General features: G+C 34.6%; 3 protein-coding genes across 4 annotated transcripts; all 3 read right to left on the bottom strand.

The window, feature by feature from the left end:
- On the bottom strand, positions 1-4,106 carry LOC21403123 (LRR receptor-like serine/threonine-protein kinase). The gene is made up of 2 exons (XM_010105661.2): positions 1,250-4,106; positions 1-773 (listed from the first exon to the last, which is right to left on the bottom strand). Exons 1-2 carry the CDS (start codon positions 4,104-4,106, stop codon positions 283-285), a joined length of 3,348 nt encoding a protein of 1,115 aa, XP_010103963.1. The 3' UTR covers positions 1-282.
- A 10,050-nt stretch (positions 4,107-14,156) lies between these two features.
- LOC21403122 (protein transport protein SFT2) lies at positions 14,157-21,099 on the bottom strand. The gene is made up of 4 exons (XM_010105660.2): positions 20,728-21,099; positions 14,974-15,241; positions 14,767-14,871; positions 14,157-14,636 (listed from the first exon to the last, which is right to left on the bottom strand). Exons 1-4 carry the CDS (start codon positions 20,928-20,930, stop codon positions 14,526-14,528), a joined length of 687 nt encoding a protein of 228 aa, XP_010103962.1. The 5' UTR covers positions 20,931-21,099; the 3' UTR covers positions 14,157-14,525.
- Positions 21,100-23,674: 2,575 nt separating this feature from the next.
- LOC21403121 (peptidyl-prolyl cis-trans isomerase FKBP16-1, chloroplastic) lies at positions 23,675-26,911 on the bottom strand. 2 transcript variants are annotated; one of them, XM_010105659.2, is made up of 8 exons: positions 26,826-26,911; positions 26,174-26,371; positions 25,836-25,870; positions 25,108-25,201; positions 24,939-24,999; positions 24,765-24,810; positions 24,222-24,292; positions 23,675-23,943 (listed from the first exon to the last, which is right to left on the bottom strand). In XM_010105659.2, the coding sequence occupies exons 1-8, from the start codon at positions 26,876-26,878 to the stop codon at positions 23,866-23,868; spliced, it is 636 nt and encodes a 211-aa protein (XP_010103961.1). In that variant the 5' UTR covers positions 26,879-26,911; the 3' UTR covers positions 23,675-23,865. The 2 variants fall into 2 exon arrangements, with proteins under 2 accessions (XP_010103961.1, XP_024026266.1); XM_024170498.1 differs by having other exon boundaries at positions 23,872-24,292.
- Positions 26,912-27,076: the final 165 nt, after the last annotated feature.

Genomic DNA, 27,076 nt, shown 5'->3' with positions numbered 1-27,076 from the left:
TCTATAATATAGTAGTAAAATTACAATCTTAATTGAAGAAGAGAAGGGGAATATTCACCCTTAAATTCCTCCTACAACATTCTCTCCACTGCCCTACTTGGACTTTCTTTTCCAATGTAATATGCACAAAACTACATAGTAATATAGCCGCCCACTTTCTTGGGATCCGTTACTTTTCATTTTTAACACTAATATTCATCACCGTACGTGGTTGTAAAAACAAAACTGTGACATGACACAGAATGTAAAAGAAGTTATATGACACTTTTAATGTTACTTCTTTTAAAAAAACTTTGAAATGGAGTCATCCGAGAACGCAAAGGAGCAATTAGACGATTCTTGTGAAACCATCTCCCTCGAATTCGTCGGCAGCGGCGGCGGCGGCGACGGAATGGCTTGTAATCCTCTCTTTGAGACATCAGCCAACTCTTCTGGCCTTAGAGGTTGATCAACTTGCCTAATCTCCTTGAGCATTGCCACAATGTCCTTCATTGTTGGGCGATCATCAGCTCTTGTGCTTAGACAAAGGAAGGACACGGCCAGTGTTTGGAGCATCTCATGCATTGTTGGGTCAGCTCTTCCTCTAAGCTTTGGGTCAAGGATGTCAGGTGGGTCCCTCTTGCTGGCCAAATGGTCACGGACCCATTGGACCAAGTGTGCGCCACCTGGCAAAGTGGGGTCCAATGGGTGCCTCCCTGTTAGCACCTCTAGAAGAACAACTCCGAAGCTGTAAACATCGCTTTTCTCGGTGATCTTCTGCATTGAAGCATGTTCTACAATCCACACCAAAAACAAATAATCAATATGCACATGTCATGTTTTTTGGTAGTCTAAAAAAATTAGTTCATCTTAGATAATATTACGAATGATCTTGATTAAACATAAATATAGCTTTTTGCATGATTTAATTTCGGTAATTTTGCAAAATTACGGTATTTTTCGGTAACTAGTCACAAATTTATGGAAATTTTAACACCAAAAAAAAAAAAAAAAAAAAAACCACACAATTTTAGGGGAAGTGCCCAAAAATGTCCTTGTAAGGATTAAAAAGAGAATTTAGCTAGACAAAACACATAAATGGCCAAAAACTTTAGATCCCTTTTCAGAAAAATGTTTTTACTATTTTAGAACACCAAAACACAATTTTTTTTTTCTTTTTTGTGGCTAAACAAAATTAGTTCAAACTCGGATAACAATAACACCAATAATAATTCTTGAAGAAAGAAATTAGTTAAGTTAGTTGACTTACCAGGAGCCATGTATCCATAAGAACCAGCAAGATGAGGTCTTTGATTTGGCTTTGAGAAATCATGATCTTCACCACCGCTACCATTGGAATTCACAACTCTAGCCAACCCGAAATCGGCAAGAAAAGGCTCATTACGAGGACCCAACAAGACATTCATGGCCTTGACATCTCCATGCATGATTGCAGGCACACAATCATGGTGTAAATAAGCAAGAGCATGAGCAACTCCCAACACAACATCATATCTTGCTTCCCACTCAACCCCGCCGAGTCCTTTCGCGTTATTCGCACCATGAAGCATAGAACTCAAGCTCCCATTGGGGAGATAATCATAGAAAAGAAGTTTCAGATTCCTGTTTGATCCCCAACCCAAGAGCCTAATTATGTTCTTGTGTCTTATTGAACCAAGTGTCCTTATCTCAGATGCAAAGGCACCTGATTCCTCTGAGGACCACATTTTCTTCACTGCTAAATTCTCCCCATTTGAGATTGCCACTTTGTAGACAACCCCGGAGCTGCCGGTGCCAATGACATTGGCAGATGTCAGGTTCCTGATTATGTCGTCGATCGAGAAATCGTGCTTCTGATAGAAAGTCATTTCCCAGCTGCCATCCTCTTCCAGGAGAGCTTTAGTAGCCATTCGGGTGCGGACAAGTACATAGATTGCTAGCAGGATCAGGACTGCACTGGCACTTATGAGGATTGACATAAGGAGTTTCGTGGCTGCTGACTTGTGGCGCTCGCCCACGGGTGTCACGATGCCTGATCCGGAGATGTAGAGGCCTTTGTTGGAGGTGAGGTCGCTGAGGGGGAGGCGGTGGAAGAACGGAGTGTTTGGCAGTTCACCTGAGAAGTCATTGAATGAGACATTGAGAGAGACAAGGTTTTCGAGGTTTGTGAGGGAGTTTAAGTCTCCTGAGAGGTTGTTGTGTGAGAGGTCAAGGATTCCAAGCTTGTCAAGATTGGAGAATTGTGGTGGGATATGGCCAGAAAGTTGGTTGTAGCTCAAGTTCAGTGAGATCTCAAGTGATGGAATTTGGCCTAATTCCTTGGGGATTTCGCCCGAGAAGGCGTTGCTTCCGAGGTCGAGCATTTGCAGCTTGGTGCAGGAGAGGATCTCAGATGGGATGGTCCCTGAGAGCTGGTTGTTCCCCATATTGAGCTTCATCAATTCTGTTAATGACCCAATTGTGTGAGTGAGTTGACCTGTGAGCCTATTGTTTGACATGTCCAAAAACTGAAGGCTTCTGGGGAGAGAATTGGGGACAGGACCAGTGAGACCATTTGAATGGAGATCAAGAAACTCCAGGCTTTGGCAACCGGATATTGATGGTGGGGTTGCGCCAACAAGACGGTTGCTGCTCAAATCGACGAAATTCAAGCCCTTCAAGTTTCCAATTTCCGATGGAATAGTACCACCAAGCCTGTTCTGATTCAGTCTCAACCTGTAAAGACTAGTGCAGTTTCCAATATCAGGAGGTATGAAGCCTGACAAATCATTGGCCAGCAAAAGAAGCTTTGTCAAATTCCTCAACCTGAAAACCTGTTTCGGTATTGGACCGAACAGATTGTTGTATGACAGATCAAGAGCCTCAAGTTCCACACATTCAGCTAAGCTCTCAGGAATGTTGCCTGTCAGCCTGTTTTTCCAGGCAAAGAATAGAATCAAGCTCTTCAAGTCCCCGATTCGCACAGGAATCCCACCGGAGAGGTCGTTGTTGTCAACTTCAAAGTGAGTTAGAGCCGTGCAGTTTGAGATTTCTGATGGTATGGAACCCGAAAACTGGTTGACACTCAGCTGAAGCTCCTCAAGCTTGGACAGCTGACCAAAACTTGTTGGTATGCTTCCTCTGAGGAGATTTTCGGAGAAATCCATCACTTTGAGCTTGCTGCAGCCTCCTATCTCGTCTGGGATTGCCCCAACTAGGCTGTTCTGCCATAGAAGTAGGCTTTGAAGGTTTTTGAGTTTCCCAATCCCTCTTGGGATTGAACCAGAAATTGAATTCTGGTATAAATATAGATTCTGCAGCTCACTGCAGTTTCCAATCTCTTCCGGGATAGGACCCGAGAGAAGAGAAGTGTAGAGAGCTATTGTTTGGACTTTCCTCAGCATTCCAATGGAGGAAGGCAAGCTTCCGGAAATGCTGGTTTCCGCAACGCCTAACATGACCAAGTTGGTGCAGTTTCCAATCTCCCATGGCAGTTCACCTCTGAGTCCTTTATTCCCTCCTGCTCTAAACACCTCTAGCTTGCTCAATGCCCCAATACTCCTCGGAATCTCACCGCTCAATCGGTTGTCGTAGAGCGTCAAGTACACGAGGCTCGAGAGGTTTCCAATGTCTGCAGGGACATCTCCTTCAAGAAAATTGGTATTGAGAGACAAAGTCTGCAGCCTGCTCAGCCTGCATAGCTCCGCGGGGATTTCACCGGTGACGAAGTTGTCGCTTACATCGAGGAAAGTTAGCTCGTGGTATTCCCCGAACTCTTTCGGGATTGTGCCAGTTAGATTGGTTGAGGATAAGATAAGTGTCTTCAAGTTCTTGAGGGGCTGAAAATTTGAAGGCAATGATCCTTGCAAGTCCAATGATTTCAAGCTTATCTCCACCACTTGGCCATTCGAATCGCAGCGGACGCCGAGCCAGTTTTTGCATGGATTGGAATCTGCAGGATTCCATGAGCTTAAAGAATCTGTAGTCGAGATGTTTAAGCTGTTTTTCCATGATAGAAGAGCTTGGCCTTGTTCATCAATGGAATGGCAAAAAGAGAAGAGAAAAGAAAAGCTTATTGTTGTGAATAATAGTAAAGAGAAGGAGAAGTTATTGAGAGAAAGTTGGAGATTACTTAGAAAAACAGGCATTGTTATTGAGAGAAGAGAAGAGAAGAGAAGAAAGTGATCTGTTTTGGGATTGTAGAGGGTGGAATTCCATGTTTTGTTTATAGAAGAAAAGCATTAAGAAGATCTGGATCGAGAGAGAGAGAGAGAGAGAGAGCAAAACTTCTTTATTCCATTTATTATTATTTTTATTATTATTGGTGTAATGGTTTTGTTGTTAATTGTTGTGAGAGATGGTTTGATGCAGATGGGATTTTTTTTTTAAAATTTTTCATTTTTCAAAATTTTTTGGGTTTTTATTTATGTTTAATTGGGTGTAGTTTTTTTATTTAATTATTTTGCTTGAATAGCGTCTGTCAATAATGAGATGAAAGTTTTTTGGATTATTCTTTCCAAATGGATTTCAATCTGTTTGTTATTTTCTGCAGACAAACACTACTTTTTCAATGTGTGTAAATATATATATATATTTTCTTCTCTTACAATGGAAGCTGCATAAATGAAATTGGTGGTGCTGAATTCTATGGAAGAACATTTTTTTTACCATTTTAATTGTTAAGTTGGAGGTTGTACCATCTTGCTTGGTCTTTTTAGGCCATATGTATTGAATTTCCTGATTCTAGTAGTTACTTTTTAAGTTTACCAACTTATGTCATAGTTTTTACTTTCACTTGTAATTTTCTTTTAATTTAAAAAAAAAAAAAAAAAAAAAAAAACATAGTGGACAGTAAAAATTAGACTTTTACTATATCTGCCATATTAATGAATTATCTCTCAAACTAATCCCAAAAGAAAAAGACTCATTAAATTGTATTAGCTCTTATAAATAGTTAGCTAAATCACTTTATCCTCTTGAATAAGCCAGAGTACAAAAGTGGTCCATAAATTTCTTTTTGTGGTCACAAATTACTAAGTCAGTCATGTGCAATTTTCTCCCTAAGCTTTATTATCTATTTTAGAAGTTAGCCTGCTAACTAATTAAGTACTAGTACTAGATCTCTTCGAACAACTTTTTGAGGAAAAAAAAGAAACCACACACACTGTTTTGAAGGCCTTCAATTTATAAAATCATTAATTGAACAAGATTTGCTAAAAAGGTCAACTGGATTTTTTTTAAAAAAAAAAAAAAAAAAAAAAAAAAAAAAAAAAAAAGTTTTAGAAATAAATTATTTTATTTATTTACTGTGAATTTACCTGCATTTTGTACTAGGGATCAGCATATTATTCTATAGAAGCATAAATATATATATTGCTTTTGTTTATTCATGAAGATAATGTGTGAGGAATTGGTGGAGTAGTGAAATGCACATGATAGTGAGGAATATGTAATATACTAATGTTATGGTTTTTATTAATTAATTAAAAAAAGTAATATTGTGATTTTTATAAACTGCAAATCTGGTCATATTGTCGGGTGGTCATAGTAATAAAGTACTAAATCAAAAAAAAGTAAGGTATGCTGGCCTTGAGTGGAAGGGACAACATCAAACCAACTTATAAAAAAGTTTTAAATTAGTATTTGTTCTCAAATCAAAACCCAAAAACATGCACAAAACGAAAAATAAAGCAGTTTTATTAAAAGAATTGCATAATTATTGTGTCAAGGGCTTTATTGGAAGGAAACAATAGATTTACAGCTTTCCTTTTTTTTTTTCTGGTTTGTTTGTTTCTTGGAACAATATGAAAGTAACATGCTTTCATAGGAAATTTAATGGGAAGGTTGTGGTATATGATTGCAGCTAGGTAATAGTAGATAAAAACAATAAAAAATGAAAAAAAAAATAGTATTAGGTTTAAAAGAAGAAACTTAAATAAAAATCTAATGGCCTAGAATTTTGCAATTTGTTGATGTTTTTTGTTTGTCACTTTTTTATAGGAAAATTAATGGGGAAATTAGTTGTGGTATGTGGTTGTAGCTAGGTAATAGTAGATTCAAAAAATTAAGACTTTATGAAAGGTATTATATGTAATTCCTTCATGTTAGAGAAAAGTTGTTGTAATATTCATTTTCTTTGGATTTGTTCAGATGAATAAATTGATGAAGAATTGCACCTAATGCAGCTTTATTGATTAAAAGGGTGGTCCAGTTTTCCTTCAAAAAGAAATTGGGATATAAATTCCTTAAGCAACAATCATGACTAGGGCCAGATGGTATATATAGCTAGCAATAAAATTGTTATCTTCCATAAAAAAGCAATAAAATTTTTATCAGCTGAATTAATAACTTTAAAACCATGATTTCCCTTATGCTACCAAAAAATGTCCAAAACCATGGACTTGGAATAAATTTTCCTTCCAATTGATAAACACACACAGAGAACGATTTTTCGATGGTTAAGAATTGATTAGTGGTTACTTATCAATATAGAAGTTCGATAATGTGGCGTGATAAGAATTCAATCTCACTAATTATCTTATATTTTTGATCAATTATCCAATTTATTACAGCTATCTAGTCAATATCACATAAGTCAATATTGAAGTAATCAAAACCACACCCACATATACATATATATATATATATATATATTTATGCATGCTAATTACACAATTTCTTATTTAACTATTAAGCAATAATTGCTATTGGCAACCAAATCCGTGGCACCTAAAAATATCCACTTGACATGGACTCACTGAAATTGAAGTAAAAAACGTTAAGTGTGTAAATATTAATCTATTTTGAGGATCTTTTGCCACATCCCGACTATAAACATTTTCCTTGATTTTCTTTTAGTAATGATAGATTTTCCATGAACCCAATCATCCATCAATGGGCCCCATTTGGTTCATTTGTAGGAAGATGGGAAACTTTCAATTCTCTCCCCCACAGTCCACAGAGCTTCACTCTTTGAAAACAGAAAGAAAAGAAACTTATTATGAAGATCTTGGACATAGTTGATAGGTACTTTTTGACATGAAATGCTGAAGTACCTAACAGCATGAATACAAATTACTAAGAAAAGTGAAAAGGAAAAAAAAAAAAAGAAAAAAAAAAAGGGAAAATTATATTACATTTGTTAGTGAAAAAGAGAAGATCTATGAGGCTAAAGTAGAAGCAAAGAGACACCAACATTAAAAGAAGGGAAAAGGACATACATAGGCTAAAGATAGGGAGAGAAAAATAATTTATGCAAAATGGCCCCTCCTCTAATATTATATCCCCCACCACATTAATATTATGAAAGTTTTTAGTGATCAAGGAAAAAAGCAAAGCCCCAAAAAGGTTCCTAGTCTAAGAATGAGAAACAAAGGATATTTTTGTAGGATATTGGACTTGAATATACATGTGTATATATGCACACGGATGGAATGATGTCATCTTTTTCACCATGCAGTAATCAGTTGTTGAATTGTCCTATCAGAAAGTTCACTCCTCATAAGAAAAATGGATAATTTTGAATTTTGTGCTTCGATATAAAAGAATATCAGAGTAGTAATGCCCAGTTGCATTTGTGAATTATTACATGAATAAAACCATATGAAGATATATACATATATATTTAGTAAATTTTAATAAAAATCTGATGGCTTAAAAAGGAAAAAGAGATAAATACTTTATGTGCTCCTTACACTTTTGTACTCTATAAATTTTCTTTTATAGATTTTCTCCTAGTTTATTCCCTAAATTTTTTAATTGCAATATTGTCTTTTTTTAAAAATATATATTTCAATTACACCCCAAGTTTCAAGATTATCAAAATACTGTATTTTACACTTCGAATAAATAAAAAATAAGCTATATGTACTACCATGTAAATTTATAATCTTTTGCTCCTAACTTAATTTTTGTTTTAAAAAAAAAAGACTCATTTGAGAGAAGAAAAGAAAGATATAAGTAGATAAACAAAGATAAAATATTGTTGCATTGTAATTTTAGGTCAAATTTTTTGTTTAATTCACGTCCTCCAAAAAAATGGCTCCACCACTTGCACCGATAGGATAAATTTATTAAAGTTGCCCTAAGTTTTCCAGGAATAAAATGCAAAGTTTTAGTACACTTTTTAAGACATCTTTAATCACTTCTTTCTTAAAAAATAAAAAATAAAAAACTTCGTTTATGATTTGTGATATTGGAAGTTTGAAAAACAAGTTGGTTGTATCTTCTCAAAGCTATAAACATCAAAGGTCAAAACAAGATAATTCAGAGAAAATTGAAAGAAAAAGGAAACTCCAATTACCCAATAGCACAAGTGAGATCATATATAATTAGATATGACTACATTTTTTTCTGGTAACCTATGTTTTCTTCTTGAAAATAAAAAATTGAGACACCAAATTTCTCAGGAACATCAAATCTCTTGATTGCATGCATGATGGAGTCCTATGAAAAATATTGGTTTCTGATTCATATATCTTATCAAGTAGATATACAATCTCTCATCAAGATGAATCCCACATGATTCAGTATCATATCTCTGTGCATGATCTTATGTTTGAAGATTTTACTTATAATTAGCATATAATTTAATCCATAATCCATTGATGTGATAGGTCTCATTTATTTCTCTTCAAAATGGTAATCAATGACCTTGAAACTAAGCTTGGACTATTGCACTCACACATTGGAAAGTGATTTGCTTATTAATCAAGTACAATAGTGGACATAATGCTAAGAGAGAGAAAAGAAAAAAGAAAGTAACCCATTTGCCTAAAGACACAAAAGAATAGAATTCGGATGATTTGGATCTAAATCACATTGAATAATTGTTTGGATTTTAGATATCACATGAATAATATACATATATATATATATATATATATATATATATCAAGTACATTACATTATCAGATTCAGATCCATGTGTGATAGGAATCTGATTTTTGTCAATGGTTAGTAGGAGCAAATATAAAGGAGTCACATGACAAGACTCTGAGACCGTTGGTTTTTCTTATGGCATTAGGAGCAAATTATTTGAAACACTGAAACATTGTGGCCAATTTACTAGAGAAAGTTCATGTTGCACTTATATATATATATATATATAATATATATATATAGGTGTCACATTACAATCTCTTCCTTTTTAGCTAGTGAGAATTGCTTAATTGATTTTATTTTTATTTTTATTTTTTTCAATTATTTGTCAGTTTTTGGGTTTGGCATCAGGGATTGCACATGTTTGTTGAAAGAGGGAGAGAAGTGGAACAAGAAGGATGGCTTAACTTTTTGCATTATTATAAAGATTAGTATGTGGAATAATTGCCATGACGCACTAATTGAATATAGCATATGGGAGAGGTGACGTTACCATAACTTAGTATTAACACTTATACTTGGTGGAGTTATGATACTAAATGGAGTTTTTTTTTTTCCTCTTCTTTTTAATGAAGCTGGTTAAATCAATGAAATATAAATGTAAAGTAAAACTTAGTCACATTCTCTTTTTAATGGAACTGGTTAAATCAATGAAATATAAATATAAAGTAAAACTTAGTCACATTCTAACCATATTGGCGCCAAACAATGAACTTTCCTCCCAGTTCAGAAAAATTTACAGCTCCAAAAAGAGAAAACCGCCCCGGGAAAAGTATTGTCAAGCATCAATCTATGAAGTTCTCTTGTATCTACTACTCTTTTTATTCAGGAATATGTCTCGTTAAAATCTTATTAAAATCTTGTTTAGTTCAAAGATTCGTTCTTTGATTCGAATTATGATTCATAGTTCGTTACAGTATTTTCTCTCACAAAAATCACACGTAAATCGAAAATGGTTCTAATATCATGGTTCTAATCCATGAACTAAACGGGCTCTAAGTAAATCTTGAAGGAAAAAAAAATCTAGAGGAAGAAGAGTTTATAACCAATGAATACGGCTCATATATGAATACCTAACAACAATGCCTCTTATCTCTAAAAAAATTGAATCTTCAAGCTTCCTATTTTTAAACCTGTAAAACGACAAGCAGGCCGTGTTTTTCAAGTGTAGCTATAATTTATGTGCAGCAAAATTTTCCTTCATGTGAATATGAGCAACTCGTTAAGTTATGCTAAAAAGGAAGTGAATGGTCAAAATCAGCATAATGCAAAATATTCGTCACCGGATTATGACCAAGGTAGTATAGCAACGAAAAACGACCTATTAGGATTCCCTTTTCTATTATTTAGAATCGATTTTCATTGTTCATGAGGTTGTTATTATCTTTTATTGGCCGGTAAAATATGACTTGGCTTAATGTGATTTTCGACTCCTTAAATGCTAGTTTATGAGGTCAGTTGTGACAGTCATCAATCTCTTGAGGCACAAGGCCAAGAAAGGATAAGTTGTGCAGTCCCACATCGCCTGAGGATGAAGATAAGTCTTGGTTTATAAGGAATGACACCACCTCCCAATGGTATGAGGTTTTTTGGGGTGAAGCCCAAAAGCAAAACCATGCGGGCTCAAGCTTAAAGCGGACAATATCATACCAATTGGGAGAACGGGTCGTTACATTAGTATAAGCTAAATTCCTTTATGTTTCTTTATGTTCCACCTGTGATCCCAAATAAATTATTAAGTAACTATTGAATTGGGAGCGTGAAAACACCCTTGATTTTTTTCTATTAAAAAAAACCAATATATCATAAATGTATATTTGATATAATCACATATTACGTTTATGACATATTCAATGTGAATTATTGCATGAGATTAAGCTGTGTGTTGAATATTATAGATGATTTAACACTTTTTTGAGTCGGCATGGAGATTTGAAGTGGACCAAAACTGTACACACACTATAACAAAATAGTGAGAGTTGTTTTGAAATTGCAAAAGGCGATGGGACCTAGGAATGGTCTACCATTGTAACATCAAAAAGCTTTTGTGATTGGGGCTTGGCACACGTGCTATGGAGTTGGCAAATTGGATATGTACACCCATAAAAAAAAGCTTTTTAATAAGCCCTAAAATTAATGATAGGCTTAGGCCATGATGGAATCCAAACCAAGATTTGTCATTGCCTATACACAATCTCATCAAACCATGGCCCCTTCATCATGCCAAAATAATTTTTATCTAATTTATTTACAAGAGATTTTGCCCCCACTTATACAGTTATTGATCACAATCGTGCGATTTAAATTAAACGTTATGAAGCAAGTATAACCGTATCATCCAAAGAATTCTCTTACAACATTCAATTTCATACCCTCCTACTTATCTTAGTTAAATTGTACATTTGCAGTCAATAATCCTATTAAATACATGTAATAGAGTGCTCTATTATAAAAATTCCATTTACTTACCCAAGCAATTGCTTGGTCTTCGATTAGGAAATGTAGGGTTCTCTTTCTTTCTTTTTTCCCACTTTACTTTCTCAAATTTTGACTCTTTTCAACGCCAATGTCCCCTCTATAGCAATTTGGACAACAGGATCATATAATAATAATAATTATTATTATTATTATTTATTTTTTATTGGCCAAACTACAACAATTAAGGGAGAAAGAGGAAAATAGGTCAAGACTTAAGATGAATTAAAATTAATAGGCTAATAGTTTACATAAGTTAATAAATATGCTAAATTATTGTTTTCGTCCATAACTAGTCTGGTTATAAACCATAACTTAACAAGTTATTGTCCATAACTTGTCTGACTATGAACCATAACTTGACAAGTTTATCCATAACTTATCTAGTTATGAACCATAACTTGACAAGTTATGGCCTATTAATCTCTATAACTAAAAATTGGCCTATATACTTTCTTAAACTTTTCATATTGGCCTACTATTTCCCAACAATTAATTAGTACTTTGTGGATATCAATTATACACTTAGCCGAAAAGAGAACCATTGGTTCTTGGCTTTTAACCATCAAATCAATGTGAATACATGATTAGTTTGATTCACATTGATTAGTTTGATTCACATTGATTAGTTTGCTAATTGCATCCAAATCACATAGTTTTGACTAAATGAAGCATCTAAGCATCTTTTTTAAGTCTCTTTTAATCATAATCTAGCCTCTAATCTTTGAGTTCGTTAAACTTTAGTGCCGGCTTATGATGTTATGGTAAACCCATCTTTTCCCCACTTTTTTTTAAAAAAATTTTATTTTGGTTCATTTTCGCTAGTGGTTGTAACAAGTGATAAGGCAATAGTATTAATTAAGGTTCACTAATTTAAACTCTATCTTGGCTCTCTGCCTTTTGGCTTTTGGTTATAGATGCATATTATTACTTCAACTATAGTTTAAAAAATTGATCTTTGAATCCCCCCCTATCAATTTTGCTTTGTTTTCATTTAGTGGAGGAAATAGCCTTTTTCTTTTCCATAGTTTTTCTTATTACATATAAAACAAGCCTTTCCGAATACAATGCATTTCTTTGCCTAAGGGTCATATTGGAGGTCAATTCATTGTCCCCTAATCACAGTCTTGCTTTCCTAATCTTTCCTTGATTTCTGGATATCAGTTCTAGGACGGCCTTTTTCTATTATATAATTTTCATTTTACTTTTTTATACCCTCTCCATGAGTCATCAAAAAAAAAAAAAAAAAAAGAGAGAGAGAGAGAGAGAGAGAGAGAGATAGAGATAGAGAGATAATGGGTTTAACGTGGAGTAAGGATCATCAAGCTTATTAAGCATGTCCTTTTGCCTAATGCACAAAATTTATTAGCAATTCCTTCAAATATTTAAGGGTCAAAATTCTCCTGCTGATGCTTTATGCTCTTCATCATTAGAATTTTAAACCAATTTGGAAACATGGGGTTTGTAAGAACTGAGAACCTTGTTTTTTGTTTTTTTATTTTATTTTATTTATGATGATGAAATGAAATTGGTCTTGATGAACCCACTCACTTAAAATATTGGGTCAAATCAGGTGACTGATATGAACTAAACTGGGGCTAAATCATTTTTGTCTTTTGGGGAAGACTAATAATTTTAGCTAAATAATGTTACCCACCATTTAGTTGTCCCTTAAGACTAGACTAATCAAAGCTGGGAATACAAACTCAAAACCTCAACCTATAGCTATAGCCAAAGCCCCTGGGAATCATAGAATTCTAGTGCCATAGTTTCCCAGTTCAGTAATTTTTCACAATCCTCCACCCAATTTCACGCCAACATCAGAAACAGAATGTCCAAATTTTTGTTTATTAACAGCGGTCCTTCGACAGTGGGGTCTCTACCAGTAATGTTCATTTTTAACTATCCGATCTAATCAAAATCACGTCAAAATAAAAGAGTATACAGAACAGACAGTTTCTAACACCGTTTAATGGCTAAAAACAGACCTACTGATAGTTTATTTTTTTCTGAGTCCTACCATACTAATCTCATGTACACAACTAACTAGATAAGTATAGCAACAGTAGGGACAGACCAATGCATTAAATAAGGTTTTTAAGCGAAGGCCTTTAGCCCATCCAGTTCAACAAAACTCATCAAAGGTAAGATGATGATGATGAAATAGAAATACAAACGAAAGTGGGCAGGTGGTGTTGTGTTACATTTCCCAATATTAATTATGTGATGATCTCCATTGCCAGCAACAACAAATGGCTAGCTAGACTTTGAATTATTATTATGCTAAGTGGAGACACTGACCCATCAATGTTCAATATTGCTATGCATTTAGGAAGACTACCCCAATACTGGACCATTGACAACTAAGTTTCCCAATCTTCTTATTGGGATCAGATTATCACCACTCAGACATGTTAAAGTGTGTTGTTTTGTTGATTATGCCAATTGCCTCTTCTTTTTGTCCTACCATGATTTGTACTTTCCGCACAACACAGGATCGAACCTGCAACCTCCCTCTAATCCCATCCCACCCGAACCAAGCAGTCTTAGGCAACATGATCTGTACTTTTGGAACTGGCATGATATGAAAGAACTCCAAAATCATAAGCAATAATCTGCTAAAACTAATATTTTGTCAGAGATGTTCAATGAGTTGTATAGATAGATCAGAGAAACAAAATAGAAGAAGGAAGATTCTTACTCACACTATAAGGCTTTTGTTTCCAATATGGACTGAAGCTTGAATGAAAACCAGAACTGACCAGACTTATTTTTTAATCTCTCCTCAAAGTTCGGTTGCAAGTGATAAGAATCAGTTTAGTTTTCAACCATTTTCTTGTTGCCAACGAAAACGATGAAGTAAATGACTCCCCTACTTAGCGGAGACAATTTTTAGTCTTGTTATTAAATGAGGAAATTACATATAAGAGCATAGGAAGAATCCATCATCTTCACCATATTTTACAGACAATTATCCAATATTTTTGTTTCATTCACCTAAAACACTTTTGGCAGATAACAATGAATTGTTCTTTTGCACAAGGTCAAGGACTTAAAAGAGAAACACAGAAATCTGGATTGATTCAATATATCAGGGGCATCAACTCAGCAATTTGTTTTAGGCCTTCCCAAGTTACAACTACATCCGCAAAAATCTCAACTCGAGTGAGAAATATACATGGCCACAAACATAAACATATACGAGGTCAACGTCACCTCCCAAAACATTTCAGTACCGTGGAGGTTAGGGTAGATGAAAGAAATTTCAAACCCGCTGATCCGCCGGGGAAGTATGAAAACGCATAGTATGCAAGTGCAAGAACCTGAAAATCATGGAGAGAGCTATTTTAGTAAAAGAAAAGAACGATATACGACGAAGGGCATCCTCATCCAGAGGAAAAGAATAGAAGAAAAGAAGAACATGAAAAGGGTATACGATTGCATATGAGATACCTGTATTACAGAGAAGAGCACAGAGAGAATGTAGCTATGAAGCACCATGGAGACATAAATGGTACCGACCATGCTGCCTAAAAATCCCAATGTAAAAGGAAGTCTCTGGAGAAATTACAGAAAAGAAGAAAGCAAAATATTAAACTTGTTCAATCGTATTAGTTAGCTAAATTGTAAAAAAAACAGATGTATGTGTAGCAGAAGTACCTCTTTTGAAGACATGTGAGCGAGCTGATTCTTTGGGCCCTTAAGAGCAAAGAATGACCCAATAATAAAGCCACAACCAAGTGTAAAGCAGATAGCAAATTTCTGAGGCATAATGACCATGACAGGGAGGAACATGGTAAATGCAAGGAAGACAAAAAACACCCCAGTTGCCAGGAAAAGACCAAAGTACATGAGAGCTTTTCCCGACGGAACACTACTAGTGGCTGACTGCAAGTTTCCGGGTATGTCTCTTACCCCCTTAGAAACCCTAAGAAGGATTATAACAAATCACATAACTACATGAATGGTTACAGAAGACAAATAGCATTATAAGACAAAAAGCAACAGCACCCCTAATGCTTTTTTCATAGTAAGCAGACAACACCATTCAAATCAGGACCTTGTTACTTCTAACTCCCCGCATGCACATATGAGAGATTAAGTGATCATTACTGGTTCTTTCAATAGAACTTAAAAGTTAATATGGGATCCAAGTCGATAACTAAAAGATTACGTTACAAGTTAAACACAAAAATAATTTGCAGTACAACTTAAACACGAACACTGCAAAGTCAGCATTTCAAGAGAGAGTGAAACCAGGTGTTTCTGAGAACTATCAATATACGAAATATAGCTACTGGTATACCGCATGCATCGAGCAACAGAAACACATTCCCCCATCTATCACTTATGAATCATGCCCCATTTTGATCACATTATGAGCGAAAAAAAATAACATCTAATCTTCAACGAACATATTTCCCACCTTGTTGAATGGAGAAAAGAATTCATTTTTTACTATTCAGTTCATGAAATCACCAGGAAAAATGACCTCACACCAGACTGTATAAGCCTTCCGAACGTGGTATTGTTGCAATGTAAATCATTTTTTCCATCTAAATCATGTGGTTTTGTTATGTGAAAAGTAGTTTTCTTTGGTTTAAAAAGTGAAGCTGTTTACAATTGTGCAACTCCTTCAAGATCAACTCCCTAAAAGGAGGAAAGGAAGTTTGCTGACAACAAAATCAAATTGTGACGAAGAATTCCAAATCCTCAGCAACTCTGAGAACATCATATTCATAAATTCTTTACCAAAACGAATCGACATGGCTTTCTCCCAAATTTCATCAGCACCCATTTCAATCCCCCTAAAAAATTCTCTTATTTTTTCAAGCCAGATCGACCAACACAGAACTAGAAACTATTCGAGATCACCATATCAGAAACAATTGTTCACTGAGCTTAATTTGAAATATTTCCCCACTTGTTGAATCGAAAAAATGATTTATTCTTTTACCTTATAAAAGTATCATCTTGAAAATGATTGCACCAGATCACATAAAGTCTCTTCTCTAAAGTGATGTATTTGTTGGCGATCAAAATCAATTTTATTTTCTGCAGGCGTAGGTCATGTGTTTTGATACGTGAAAAGTGAGAAAACTAAAGAGTAAAGAGCTCTTGTACGCACAAAAAAGCCGAGTACAACAGTGCATGGCTTAAAACCTTCTAATCATTTTACGGAAAAAAAGGCCATTGCATTCACTTCATGAAACCTGAATGCTCGAGAACCCCCCTCCTTCCCCATACCAACTCCTCCACATATAAGCACCCTAAAGTTCAATTCACCAATACCTTCAAAACGTACAAAAAAGACCCGTAATTCCACCAAATAACTACCTTAAATCCCCAAATTCAAGGACCATTATAGTGAATAAAGATCAAAATGCTAACTTCCAACCGATTTTCAGATCTTTCCCACACCTTACTAGAATCCTCCATTCATGAAAGTGGCAACTAAGACTACTAAAATGTAGAGACTTCTTGATCAACATAAAGAAGCCATTTACAAATTATAATTGTAAATTATGGAAAAGTTCCATTCAAATTTCAGTGTATAAAATCAAAGCAATCCATAAATTCAATTCACAGGTGCTTTCAAAAGGTACAAAAAAGACCCTTCCTTTCCTAAATTCCAAGTAAAACTTGGTAATAAAGATCAAAAGCTCCCATTTTTCACATTTAACTCTACCAAAAAATAACTGAAAAACAAAAAACTCGACTCCGAAACTGAAGTGCTGATTTTCCTATCCTTCCTAAACTTTCCTGGATTCCTCCACTATACTTTTTTTTTTTTTTTTTTGAAAAAACCTCAACAAGGAAAATTTATTAAAAGCAAAAGAAATGACGAATCAGAAACAGAGAGGCTAAAAAAAACGAGGAAAAGAAAAACAAAACATCAAGCTTTGAACCTGTATCTTGTAAACCCAGCAGCATCCAAATCAAACTCTCTAAAAACAAAATTTGGAACATTATGCCACCAAGTGTAACAACCGGAAACTACACCGAAACTAGCCAAACAATCAGCAAGAGTATTAGCCTCTCTAAAAGAATGAGAAATAGCAATATCCATAGAGCTAGCCTTATCAAGAGCATCCATCCAAGCATTCCGAAGAGACCACAGAACCGTGGAACTAGCACTCTGAAAAAGATGAATTGCACAAGCTGAATCACTTTCAAACCAAATGCGCCTCCACCCTTTACTCTAAGCCAACCTAATGGCTATTATAATAGTCCTCATCTCAGCTTCTATAGCAAGGCAATGTCTAAAGAAAACACTAAAAGCTCCTAAGAAGAAACATCTACAGTTCTGAAAGACCGCACCTACCCCGGCTAAACCATTCCTCTTAGTAGCCTCATCCGTGTTAACTTTAATCCAAGCTGGTGAAAGGAGTCCTCTAAACAATAGATTAGATCCTACGAGCTTTCTTAGGCACAACCTCAAGACCAAAAGCTTTGACAGCAAGAAGCCCTTGAAGGGAGTTTCTCATAACCCCAATCTTTAGCCTACCAACCTCAACTACTGCTTGCTTAACCGCCATCCAAAGAAAACGGAAACTAGGAACCATACCATCAAAAATATCCCTGTTTCTCAAAGACCAAATAGCCCAAAAGCTAGTAACAATCGCAATAGGCCATAAACAATAAACTTGAGAACCAAAATCAGCTTCAAAAGCACAAGAAATCATCTCTTCAATACTTTGAGCGGGACATAACCGCCTACCAAAAATCTTAGAGAAATGATCCCAAATCATAACAAAATAACATGGTAAAAATAAGTGAGAAATAGATTCCTCATGCTTATAACAAAAATGACAAACTAAGGCAACAACAACCAAAAAAAAAAAAACCCTCTCTTTTGCATAACAGTCTCCACTGGAAGAGCACCATGAAAAGCCTTCCAAACCACAATCGACCTTCTAGGGGGAGTATAGCCATGCCAAATCTTTCAACCCCAAGACCGCTCAACAGAAGCCACACGAACCTCCTCATAAGCCCGAGCAATAGTCAAACCACCCCCCAACGACTTAGTCCAAATGAGACGATCTTCACAAGCAACCGAAGTGCAACTAATAGCTTGAACAATATGAGGAAAACCATCAGCCAAAAAAAAAAAAAAAGAATAACCCAAGAAGAACCATCCCAAAAATCTAATACGACAGCTGAAAGATGAGCTCTAATGTGTTCAGGAACATTCAACAAGTCTACTAAAGGAGACCCAAACCACTTATCTTTCCAAGAATTTACCTTTGAGTTTTTTACCAACCAACCACCTAGATTCCAAGGAAAGCTTCGCCACTATCTTTTTGATGGCATGGCAAATAGAAGAAGCAATTCGAGATTTAGGAACACCATCAGCCTTTAAAAAAATCTTTTTGATGGCATGGCAAATAGAAGAAGCAATTCGAGATTTAGGAACCCCATCAGCCTTTAAAAACCAGCCACTCAAGAAAGGAAAAGTACCATCAAGCTCAGAAATGAGATTCCAGGCTAACTTGTGCAAGCAAGCCTTATTAAGAGCTAAAAGATTTCTTATAACCAAACCCCCCTCACCAAAAGGTCTACAAACCTTATCCCAAGTGACATAAATCATTTTTTTATTTTCCACCGAACCGGACCAAATGAAATTCGCCATAGCTCTAGCAACAACTACGAGGAGAGACTTCAGCCAACAACACACCATACAATAATGTAAAAGAGAAGAAGTAGCCCCTGTTTTAACCAAATCCACTCTACCAGCCATAGAAAGAAGACCACCCTTCCAAGAAGTAAGCTTATTGATCACCTTATCTGCTACTGGACGAAGATGAGCACGATTTGGCTTACCTTTAAGACTCCAAGATATTTGAAAGGCAAATCACCCCACCTCATGCCAAGCAAAGCCAAAATCACAGCAGAACGACGAAGAGTAGATTTTCCAATAAACACTACAGATTTCTCCTTACTGAAAACTTATCTCGAGCACATACTATACTCATCAAGAAGATCCAAAATCCTACGCAAATTCCGCACAGGCCCATTGCAGAATATCATTAAATCATCAGTAAAAAAACATGAGAAGGAGCACAAACACCCCGATGAGCCGAAACACGTTCCTCGACCAACCAGTTCAGAGCTTGGCTGAGGGCATCCTCAGCTAGACAAAAAAGAATAGGCGACAAAGGATGCCCCGGCCAAACGCCTCTAGAGTAAGAAAAGAAACCCACGCAACCCTAAAATACTCTTAATACAACCCATAAACACGCAATTAAAACCCATTTTAACACGAGTGGACGTAAGAAAATCCCATCAAAGAGTATCAAAGGCTTTACGAACATCCAACTTCAACCCCACATTGCCCCCAAAGCATCTTTTATCCAAAAGATTGGCACACTCAGAAACTAGACCGATACAGTTTAATCTGGCCTTTTGAGAAGGCAAATTTATTAACATCAAAACTATAAATCTCTTACTCTCCGTTTGGTTCATGGGTTCAAATCGTGATTCATGATTCTGACATTTAAAATTTACATTTTTTTGGAGAGAAAGCAATCGTAACAGAATCAAGAACCATGATTTGAACAGTGAAAAACCATTCAAACAAACGCAACCTTAATCGAGCAAGTAAATACTTTTAAACTTTCTTCAATCCAAAACTAGTAATCCAAAGAAATAGATCTGAGAAATCCAGGGCTTGTGCTTTTGTATTAAAACTCAAAAAAAATTTGAACTCAAGTTACAACTTTATTCAAGATCATGTTATTTTGTAAAATTTGCGTTTAAAGTTGATTTTGAACTCGAGTTTTAACTTCATTTTAGGGATAAAATCTGAATTCAAGTTCTCCTTTCAATTCAAATTTTTAAACTCAAACTCAAGTTAATGAACAATATTTTTTCTATTCTTAAAAACGTCATAACTTTTTCGTTTTAATTCTGATTGAGATGATTTTTTTTATGCATTCACAATGAAAATATGAATAAAACTTCACCCATATACCTTATTAAAATTTTTTATTACCATTGAGTTTTTATTAAAATACTATCTAAATATAAATTCAAATTTTGACCCATCCAAACACAAATTCAAATGAATTTTTAATTCAAACCATAACTCAAATGTACACGTCCAAACACAAACTCAAATTACAATTTTAACTCAAATTATAACTCAAATTCAACTCAACAACTACACTCAAATTATCCTAACTCAAAAATACAACCGAACAACCCCCAGACACTAGATCGAACGCGCAAAAGAACAGATTCAATGACAGAAAAAAAATCAAATCAAATCCAAATGAACACTACTGACAGATTCAGCTCAAGATGCAGACTTTTTCCGCGAATAAACACGAACAACAAAGTTCTATGCACAAATCGAGTTGAAAAACTGTTAATTGAACTGAGGAAAGCAGAGAAATCGGAGATTTGGCTTACACGGAGAAGGTGCCGGAGACGGTGTCGTTGGCGGAGCGAACGGCGGCTTCCAGATCGAAACCAAGGGGCAAGGAGGAGTTCTCGTCGGAATGCGAAGCCGCGTAGGAGTTCCAATCCGCAAGCAAAGAAGACGAGGGCTTCTCCGAGACGTCGGCGCCGTCGCTAACGCTCTGCGTAAACCATTCCTGGGCCATTTTCTGCATCGTGTTTTCTCGGCTCCCGCACACGGAGCTTCAAGAATCGAGATTTCAGAAATAGAAACGTTTTTCTTTTTGGGTGGGTGAGTTTCTTGTCGAAACGTTTTTGCGTGGAGAGGAAAATGGTGTTCTTGTCTCTTTCTTTCCCTCCGTCTTTCCCGATTAACAGGTAAGTAGAGACGACGAAAGGCTTGGCAATTAAGCAATGTAATGGAGTGATGAAACGACGACGTATGACTCTCATGTTTTGTTTCATTTTATTATTATTATTTTTCTTTTTTTTTTTTAGAGCTAAACTCAGGAGAAGTCTTTGAATTTTTTTCTTTTTTATAATTAATCCTCGTGATGAAAGTGTTTTAAATTAACCATATATAATAAAAGGATGAATGCCCTTTCCACCATTTACTACGAAGGATTGACTAACAATCCAATTTATTTTATAAGAAAATTTATACACTTAGATTTATTAATAATTAGTAAAACTAGATTATTAAAAGACTCATAATTATTTCAATTATTAAATTATTCAAATTGGATGATTAAAAATTCATACATTTAAATTATTCATACATATGAACTGAAATTTTTTCCTTTTTTTTTTTTTTTTACTTTTTTGATTAACTAAAACTCCTCTAACATATATCTAATTTATTAGAGAATAAAAGATCAAAATATATGTAGATTTTTGGGCTTTTAACAACTAATTTAAATTAATTTAAGATGATTTTAGTGAAGGCTGAATTGATATTTTTTTTATAAAAATGTATTAGGATTTTTTTCTCACCCTTTTGTACTTGAATGTAATTTTAGTAAAGGTCATTTCTGATAATAAATTTTATTGAAATGTGTGTGTAGAGAATATACATGGAGTGGAAATAGAGCTCCCTTAAGAAAAAATTCATAAACAAACAAAGACCTTCATTAAATTACAAGATTGTCAATCATTTGGTATCAAATTATGAGATTACCCTTGTTTTCCATCTAAATTTTGATTGAGAGACTAAATTTGAAACATTTGAAGAGTTTAAGAATTAAGTTATAACACTTTTTGGTACAGGAACTAATGGTAAAAAGGGAAGAAAGTTAAAAAACTTCTCATGAATTTAACTCTTTTTTTATTAGGAGATCTTAATATTTTCTTTTTAAATTTTACTTTTCCTTATTATTTTCATGACTATTAATACTAAGACGTTTGGTACAAAACTTTTAATTTAGGGATGGTAATCTTCTCCACGGAAATGAGCCCCAAGAGGATTCACACTGAAAAAAGCAGATATGAAAGATAATAATTAGGAATCTAGATAGGAATGGGGACAAAATTTTGCCCTTGAATCTTGGCGGGCAGAAATGGAGGAAGTACTTCCCACCCTGCTCCCGCCCCAATATACATATTTTATATATAATATATTTTATACAAATATACATACATATTATATTGCAATTTTTTTATATCATTTTATACTTTAAAAAAAAGTAACTATGTTAATTGAAAAAAGTCAACTAAGAAAAAGAGAAAACTTGAAAAGTGGTATCTATTTTTATTTTAAGTTACAATAATTTTAAAATGTTTAATTACATTTGATAAGAAATAAGGCGGATAAAGGGAACGCCCTCTAATAAGAAATCTCCGACTCCACCCTACCTTTAATTAAGCGGGAATAAGGATGGGTTTAGAGGGTGGGGATGGGAATGGTAAATTATTCTCTGCTTTCGTTCCATTGTCATCTCTATTTCTATTAAAATTATTTTAAAAAGGAAAAAGTATGATACGACTAAATTTTTTATTGTAAGGTTTTATGTTTTTAGGATTTTTTTTTTTATCGTAAGGTCTTTTTTTTGGGGGGAATTTATTGTAAGGTTCTTGTTCAAGTAATAGCCACACCTTCTCTTGTTCCTTCTCACATCACATGGCAAATAAGGTCCATCATGATTCCTCCAAACTCATCAACATGAAAAAAAAAAAAAAAAAAAAAAACTTAATAATGATCCAATTGGCCGGGGTTTCAGAAAATATTAGGAGAGTTTTATGACTTTGCAAATATTTTAGGTCCCGTTCATTTCATCGATTCAAGTTTAGAATTTGAGTTTTATTACAGTAAAAAGCTCTCAGAAACAATCACATCTAACTTTTTTACTACAGTAAAAAACTCTCACATAAAGTCACATCTCAACTCAAATTAAAAACTCGAATCAACAAACTGAACGGCCCAATAGGAATTATAAGGGCATTTCCTTGTAGCTTTCAAAGTCGGCTATTAAAGTATTTTGGCTCAAGCCCTTGAGATTGATTGATTAAGAGTCAGCCTTTTGTTTGAGTAAGATATATATTCCTTGTTGATATATTGGATAATTAATTGGAATTTGGAACCGAGTAATTTCTCCATTTACAGCTAAACATCCCAAAATTGTTATGGACAAGGCCAGTTTGATCTCTATTCTAGAGGTTTGCTTTCAGATTTTCACGAAGTTTTAGGTAAAGTTGCATTCCATAAACAAAATTTACGAGTGATTTGCGTAAAAAAAACTAAGAGATTATTTGGTACATGTATTTGAAACTCAAATCCCGTGCTACTACGGTGTTTTTTCTCTCACAAAGAATTTGAATCAAAAAAATTTCAACCAACAATCCTCTCATAAAGAATTCCCGTCAATAATTCAAATACACATCCCAAACGGGCCCTAATACACTTTTAAAGTATTTTTGAGAATTAAGCAAGAGATCAACTGGTAATTCTTAAAAGTTGAGAAATCCTACACTCAGCTCGCTATAGAAGATTGTGTTAGGTTTTGTATTAGAATGACAAATATGGTAAATTGTTATTTATTCGGACCAATGTGTGCGAGGTTTCAAAATAAACTTATCATGTGTGAAAAAGGTTGAGAAAAATCAAAACTCTTATTGATAGATGTTCTTGAGCATAGGAATAATTTAAACACAAACTCAGAGCAATTTCAAGAGCTGCACTTCGAATATCAACGGCTCGTTTGCGTGGGACAAAAGGCTACGGCGAGGGCCAAACTGCAACAAAAGAATACAAAACTATGTCAACACTAAAAAACAAAGTTGATGAAGGTTTTCTTTTTTTTTTTATTTTTATTTTTATTTTTTTTATAGTTGATGAAGAATCTTCAACTATAAGAAAAGAGTGTATTAGGGAGAGGAATTCCTCATAAGGAAAGGCAAAGAAAGAGAGCAAAAAGCAAAAGGGTTAGAATAATAAAAGAGATTCTAGAATAAAAGCAAAAGGGCAAAAGCAAGAGGGATGAAATAAGTAGGTGAGGAGAAAAATGGATTACTGCTTCTGGTATTGGCTTTAAGTTTTCATTTACGTATCCCACAGAAGGAGGTATCAATGCTCTTCTCTTTCCTGAAAATGAAATTTGAACAGAATAAGCAAAAGTTTCTATTAGAGAAAATTGTTAGCAAATGAACTAGCAATGACCAAAAAACAAAACACAGTTGTAAAAATCGCAAAGAAAATGTAAAAGAAGAATTCGTTTTACATCTTGCTAGTATCGCGCAATCCTTTAGACCGTAAATTACATCATATTATTTAGCGTCATTTAAGTTGACACCCCTAGTTTTTGTGTAAGAAAAAAGGTCGAAAAAAGGTATTTTAGCCTATGAAATTTTGACAAGTTTATATGGGGTTAAAACTCCCTCAAGACAACTCGAAGTGCTAAAAAAAGTGTGTAAACTTAAAACTTGGTGAAAATCTAACGGTTTAAAATTATGTAATATCAATATGGCATTTCTTTCTTTTTAAATCACAGGCAAAAAGTAGATAATTATAAGAAAAAATGCGTCGACAAAAAGGATAGCTAGACAGTTCAACATACCTCCAACTCTCATTCCAATAAGAACCTCCTTCAAACCCCTAATTATCTGTGAAAAAAGAGTCAACTTTAGTATTTCAAAATTTTAATGAAATTTAAAGAAATATTAGCAGATTTAGTATTGTTAAGAATTTACATGCTGAAATGAAAAAAAAAAAAAAAAAAAAAAGAATTGACCTGATTCTCATCCAAAAGAAGAATAACAGGAGAGCTTTCTCCACTGAACTGATCCACAGTGCTACATTGGGATTTGTTTGGGGACACATTCAGAATTTCAGAAAAGTATTAAAAGAGAGGAATAAAAGAATAACTTGTGTGACAAGCAATGTGGTAGGAGGAAATTTACCTATGAACAAAGTATCCGTTTGAGCGCCGACATACGTAGTTAATTTCGACTGTGTTTCCTTCTCGTGCTTTCGGTCCTTCTCCTTCAATTATCTCTAGAGAAAAGCGAAACTTGTGATTAGTATGGATTTCAACAGTGAACAAATCCATTATATGCAAGATCCTTTCTAATTGTGCCTTTCTATCTAACAGGAACAATACTGGTATCCAATTTACTTGGTACACAATTCATGCTCATAAGTCATACCAATAAGGTATTGAAGACAAGCTTCTCCATTAAAATTGGGTTAATCCAAACTTTGGCCTCTGAATTATAACCCTTGTCGCACTTTGACCTCAGACTTTTGATTTGCCACACTAATGATTCCCATTCTGTGTTAGTGTTGCAAAAACAACCCTTCCATCTATTTTTCGTTAAAAGTTGGATGAAACCAGTCACTTGTCTCCATCCTGTGACTGTTTAGATAGGACGATTAGGATAATTGTTTGCGATGAAAAGAATTGTATTTTAGACCTTTAGATTATCTTCACAAAAAAAGAGGGGAACAAAGTGGGACAAGGGCTATAATTAGAGATAAAAATGGGATTAACCCAAAACTATATGTTCTTTATTTTGTGTGTCTAATAAGTAGGAACAGACCATTTAGGCTCTTCACCTAAACAAATGTACTAAACATGTCCATTGGCAATCTCAAGCAAACATTATGTGGAATCTTGTGAAGTTTGTACCTTGAATCCTCACACCACTGGGAAGCTTTAAGGTCCTGGACACTTCAAATCCCAAACAAAGACCCGGCATGAGAACCGATATAGTTTAAAGGGAAAGTTAAACATGGAGGAAATTTTTTTAGAAAATTTAATGAGAATTCTTTGGTGGGGTCTCATAAGACACATTTTCTAACCTTTAGATTCTTATTGAGTTATGTTAAATTATCGTACTTTTCTTAAAGTGACATGAAATTGTTTATAATCTTACGATTAAAAACCGCGCCCTACCGGTAGGGTACGTACCCACCCTAGGATTCTCCAAAACTCAAACCGACAAAAAGACCACGTATGATACTTACCGAATGACTTCAGGTTCTTTCATCTCTGGCAATGGTGCAGCAGAAACAGGTTGCAATAGGAAAAGGAGAGAGTTGAACTTGAACCCCATGAGCTGCAAAAACAGCCTCCTTGGCACGTTTTTGACTGTTAGTGGTCTTAATCTGTTTTGCTTGTTCTCAGCTACTATACCATTCTTGGGTTGCTCATTATTAAGGCAGCTGATTTTACACACCAGAAAAAAGAAAAATAATAATAAAAATAAAGGGACTGAATTGAAAATTTAAAGGGACTAGCATGTGTATAAAATATAAGATTTATGCCACTTTTCGTAAGTGATAGTTATTATTTGTTCCAGAAAAAAGTTCCACTAAGAATAATGGAGCTGAGAATTACTCTTATTAGACGCCTAAAGATGCTAAAATTGGCGTTTTTATGCCTTCCCAATCGCTTGTAGAGCAAATGGGATTCTTTTTTTTTTACACATGAGAGATCATAATTTCAACTTGTGAATTAAACAATAATTTGACCGAACAAATTGGTAAATACCTATATTTTGGATAGTCAATTACACATTAAGAATTTAAAAGAAGAGTAATAATTGAATGCTAATAACAAAAAACAAAAATGCCCATCAAGATGGTGAAGTGCATAAATTAATGGGAAAGTTTGTACCTTGGAGATCTGAAAGAACATGGAAGCAAGCTTTGAGATGGGAGAGCTTCCATCCTCAAAAGCGTTGCAGAAATGCAAGTTGTTGATAATGGATAAGCTACCACAGGACACAGACAAATGTATGTATATATATATATATATATATTTATATTTATATTTATATATACTCACATATAAATATATAATATATACATATATATTAGAAACGATCGTGGTCTCATTTATTTTACCGATTTGAGTTTTTAGTTTTA

The sequence above is a fragment of the Morus notabilis genome, unplaced genomic scaffold, assembly GCF_000414095.1.
Source record: "Morus notabilis unplaced genomic scaffold, ASM41409v2 Scaffold1333, whole genome shotgun sequence".
Classification (NCBI taxonomy): domain Eukaryota; kingdom Viridiplantae; phylum Streptophyta; class Magnoliopsida; order Rosales; family Moraceae; genus Morus; species Morus notabilis.
Note: the sequence above shows the minus strand (reverse complement) of the source record. Positions and strands in the feature narration are given on the sequence as shown.

Bases quoted from the DNA above. Each gene is read 5' to 3' on its own strand.
- LOC21403121 (XM_024170498.1), bottom strand. From the start codon at position 26,878: ATGGAAGCTCTCCCATCTCAAAGCTTGCTTCCATGTTCTTTCAGATCT. The intron at 24,811-24,938 runs GTCAATTCTTTT...CTTTTTTCACAG, and splicing joins TTCTTTTGGATGAGAATCAG to ATAATTAGGGGTTTGAAGGA. The intron at 24,293-24,764 runs GTATGTTGAACT...TTTCATTTTCAG, and splicing joins TATTGGAATGAGAGTTGGAG to GAAAGAGAAGAGCATTGATA.
- LOC21403122 (XM_010105660.2), bottom strand. From the start codon at position 20,930: ATGCAGAAAATGGCCCAGGAATGGTTTACGCAGAGCGTTAGCGACGGC. The intron at 15,242-20,727 runs GTAAGCCAAATC...AATCCTTCTTAG, and splicing joins GTCTCCGGCACCTTCTCCGT to GGTTTCTAAGGGGGTAAGAG. The intron at 14,872-14,973 runs GTACTTCTGCTA...TAATTTCTCCAG, and splicing joins CTCACATGTCTTCAAAAGAG to AGACTTCCTTTTACATTGGG.
- LOC21403123 (XM_010105661.2), bottom strand. From the start codon at position 4,106: ATGCCTGTTTTTCTAAGTAATCTCCAACTTTCTCTCAATAACTTCTCC. The intron at 774-1,249 runs GTAAGTCAACTA...TGTGGATTGTAG, and splicing joins TTATGGATACATGGCTCCTG to AACATGCTTCAATGCAGAAG.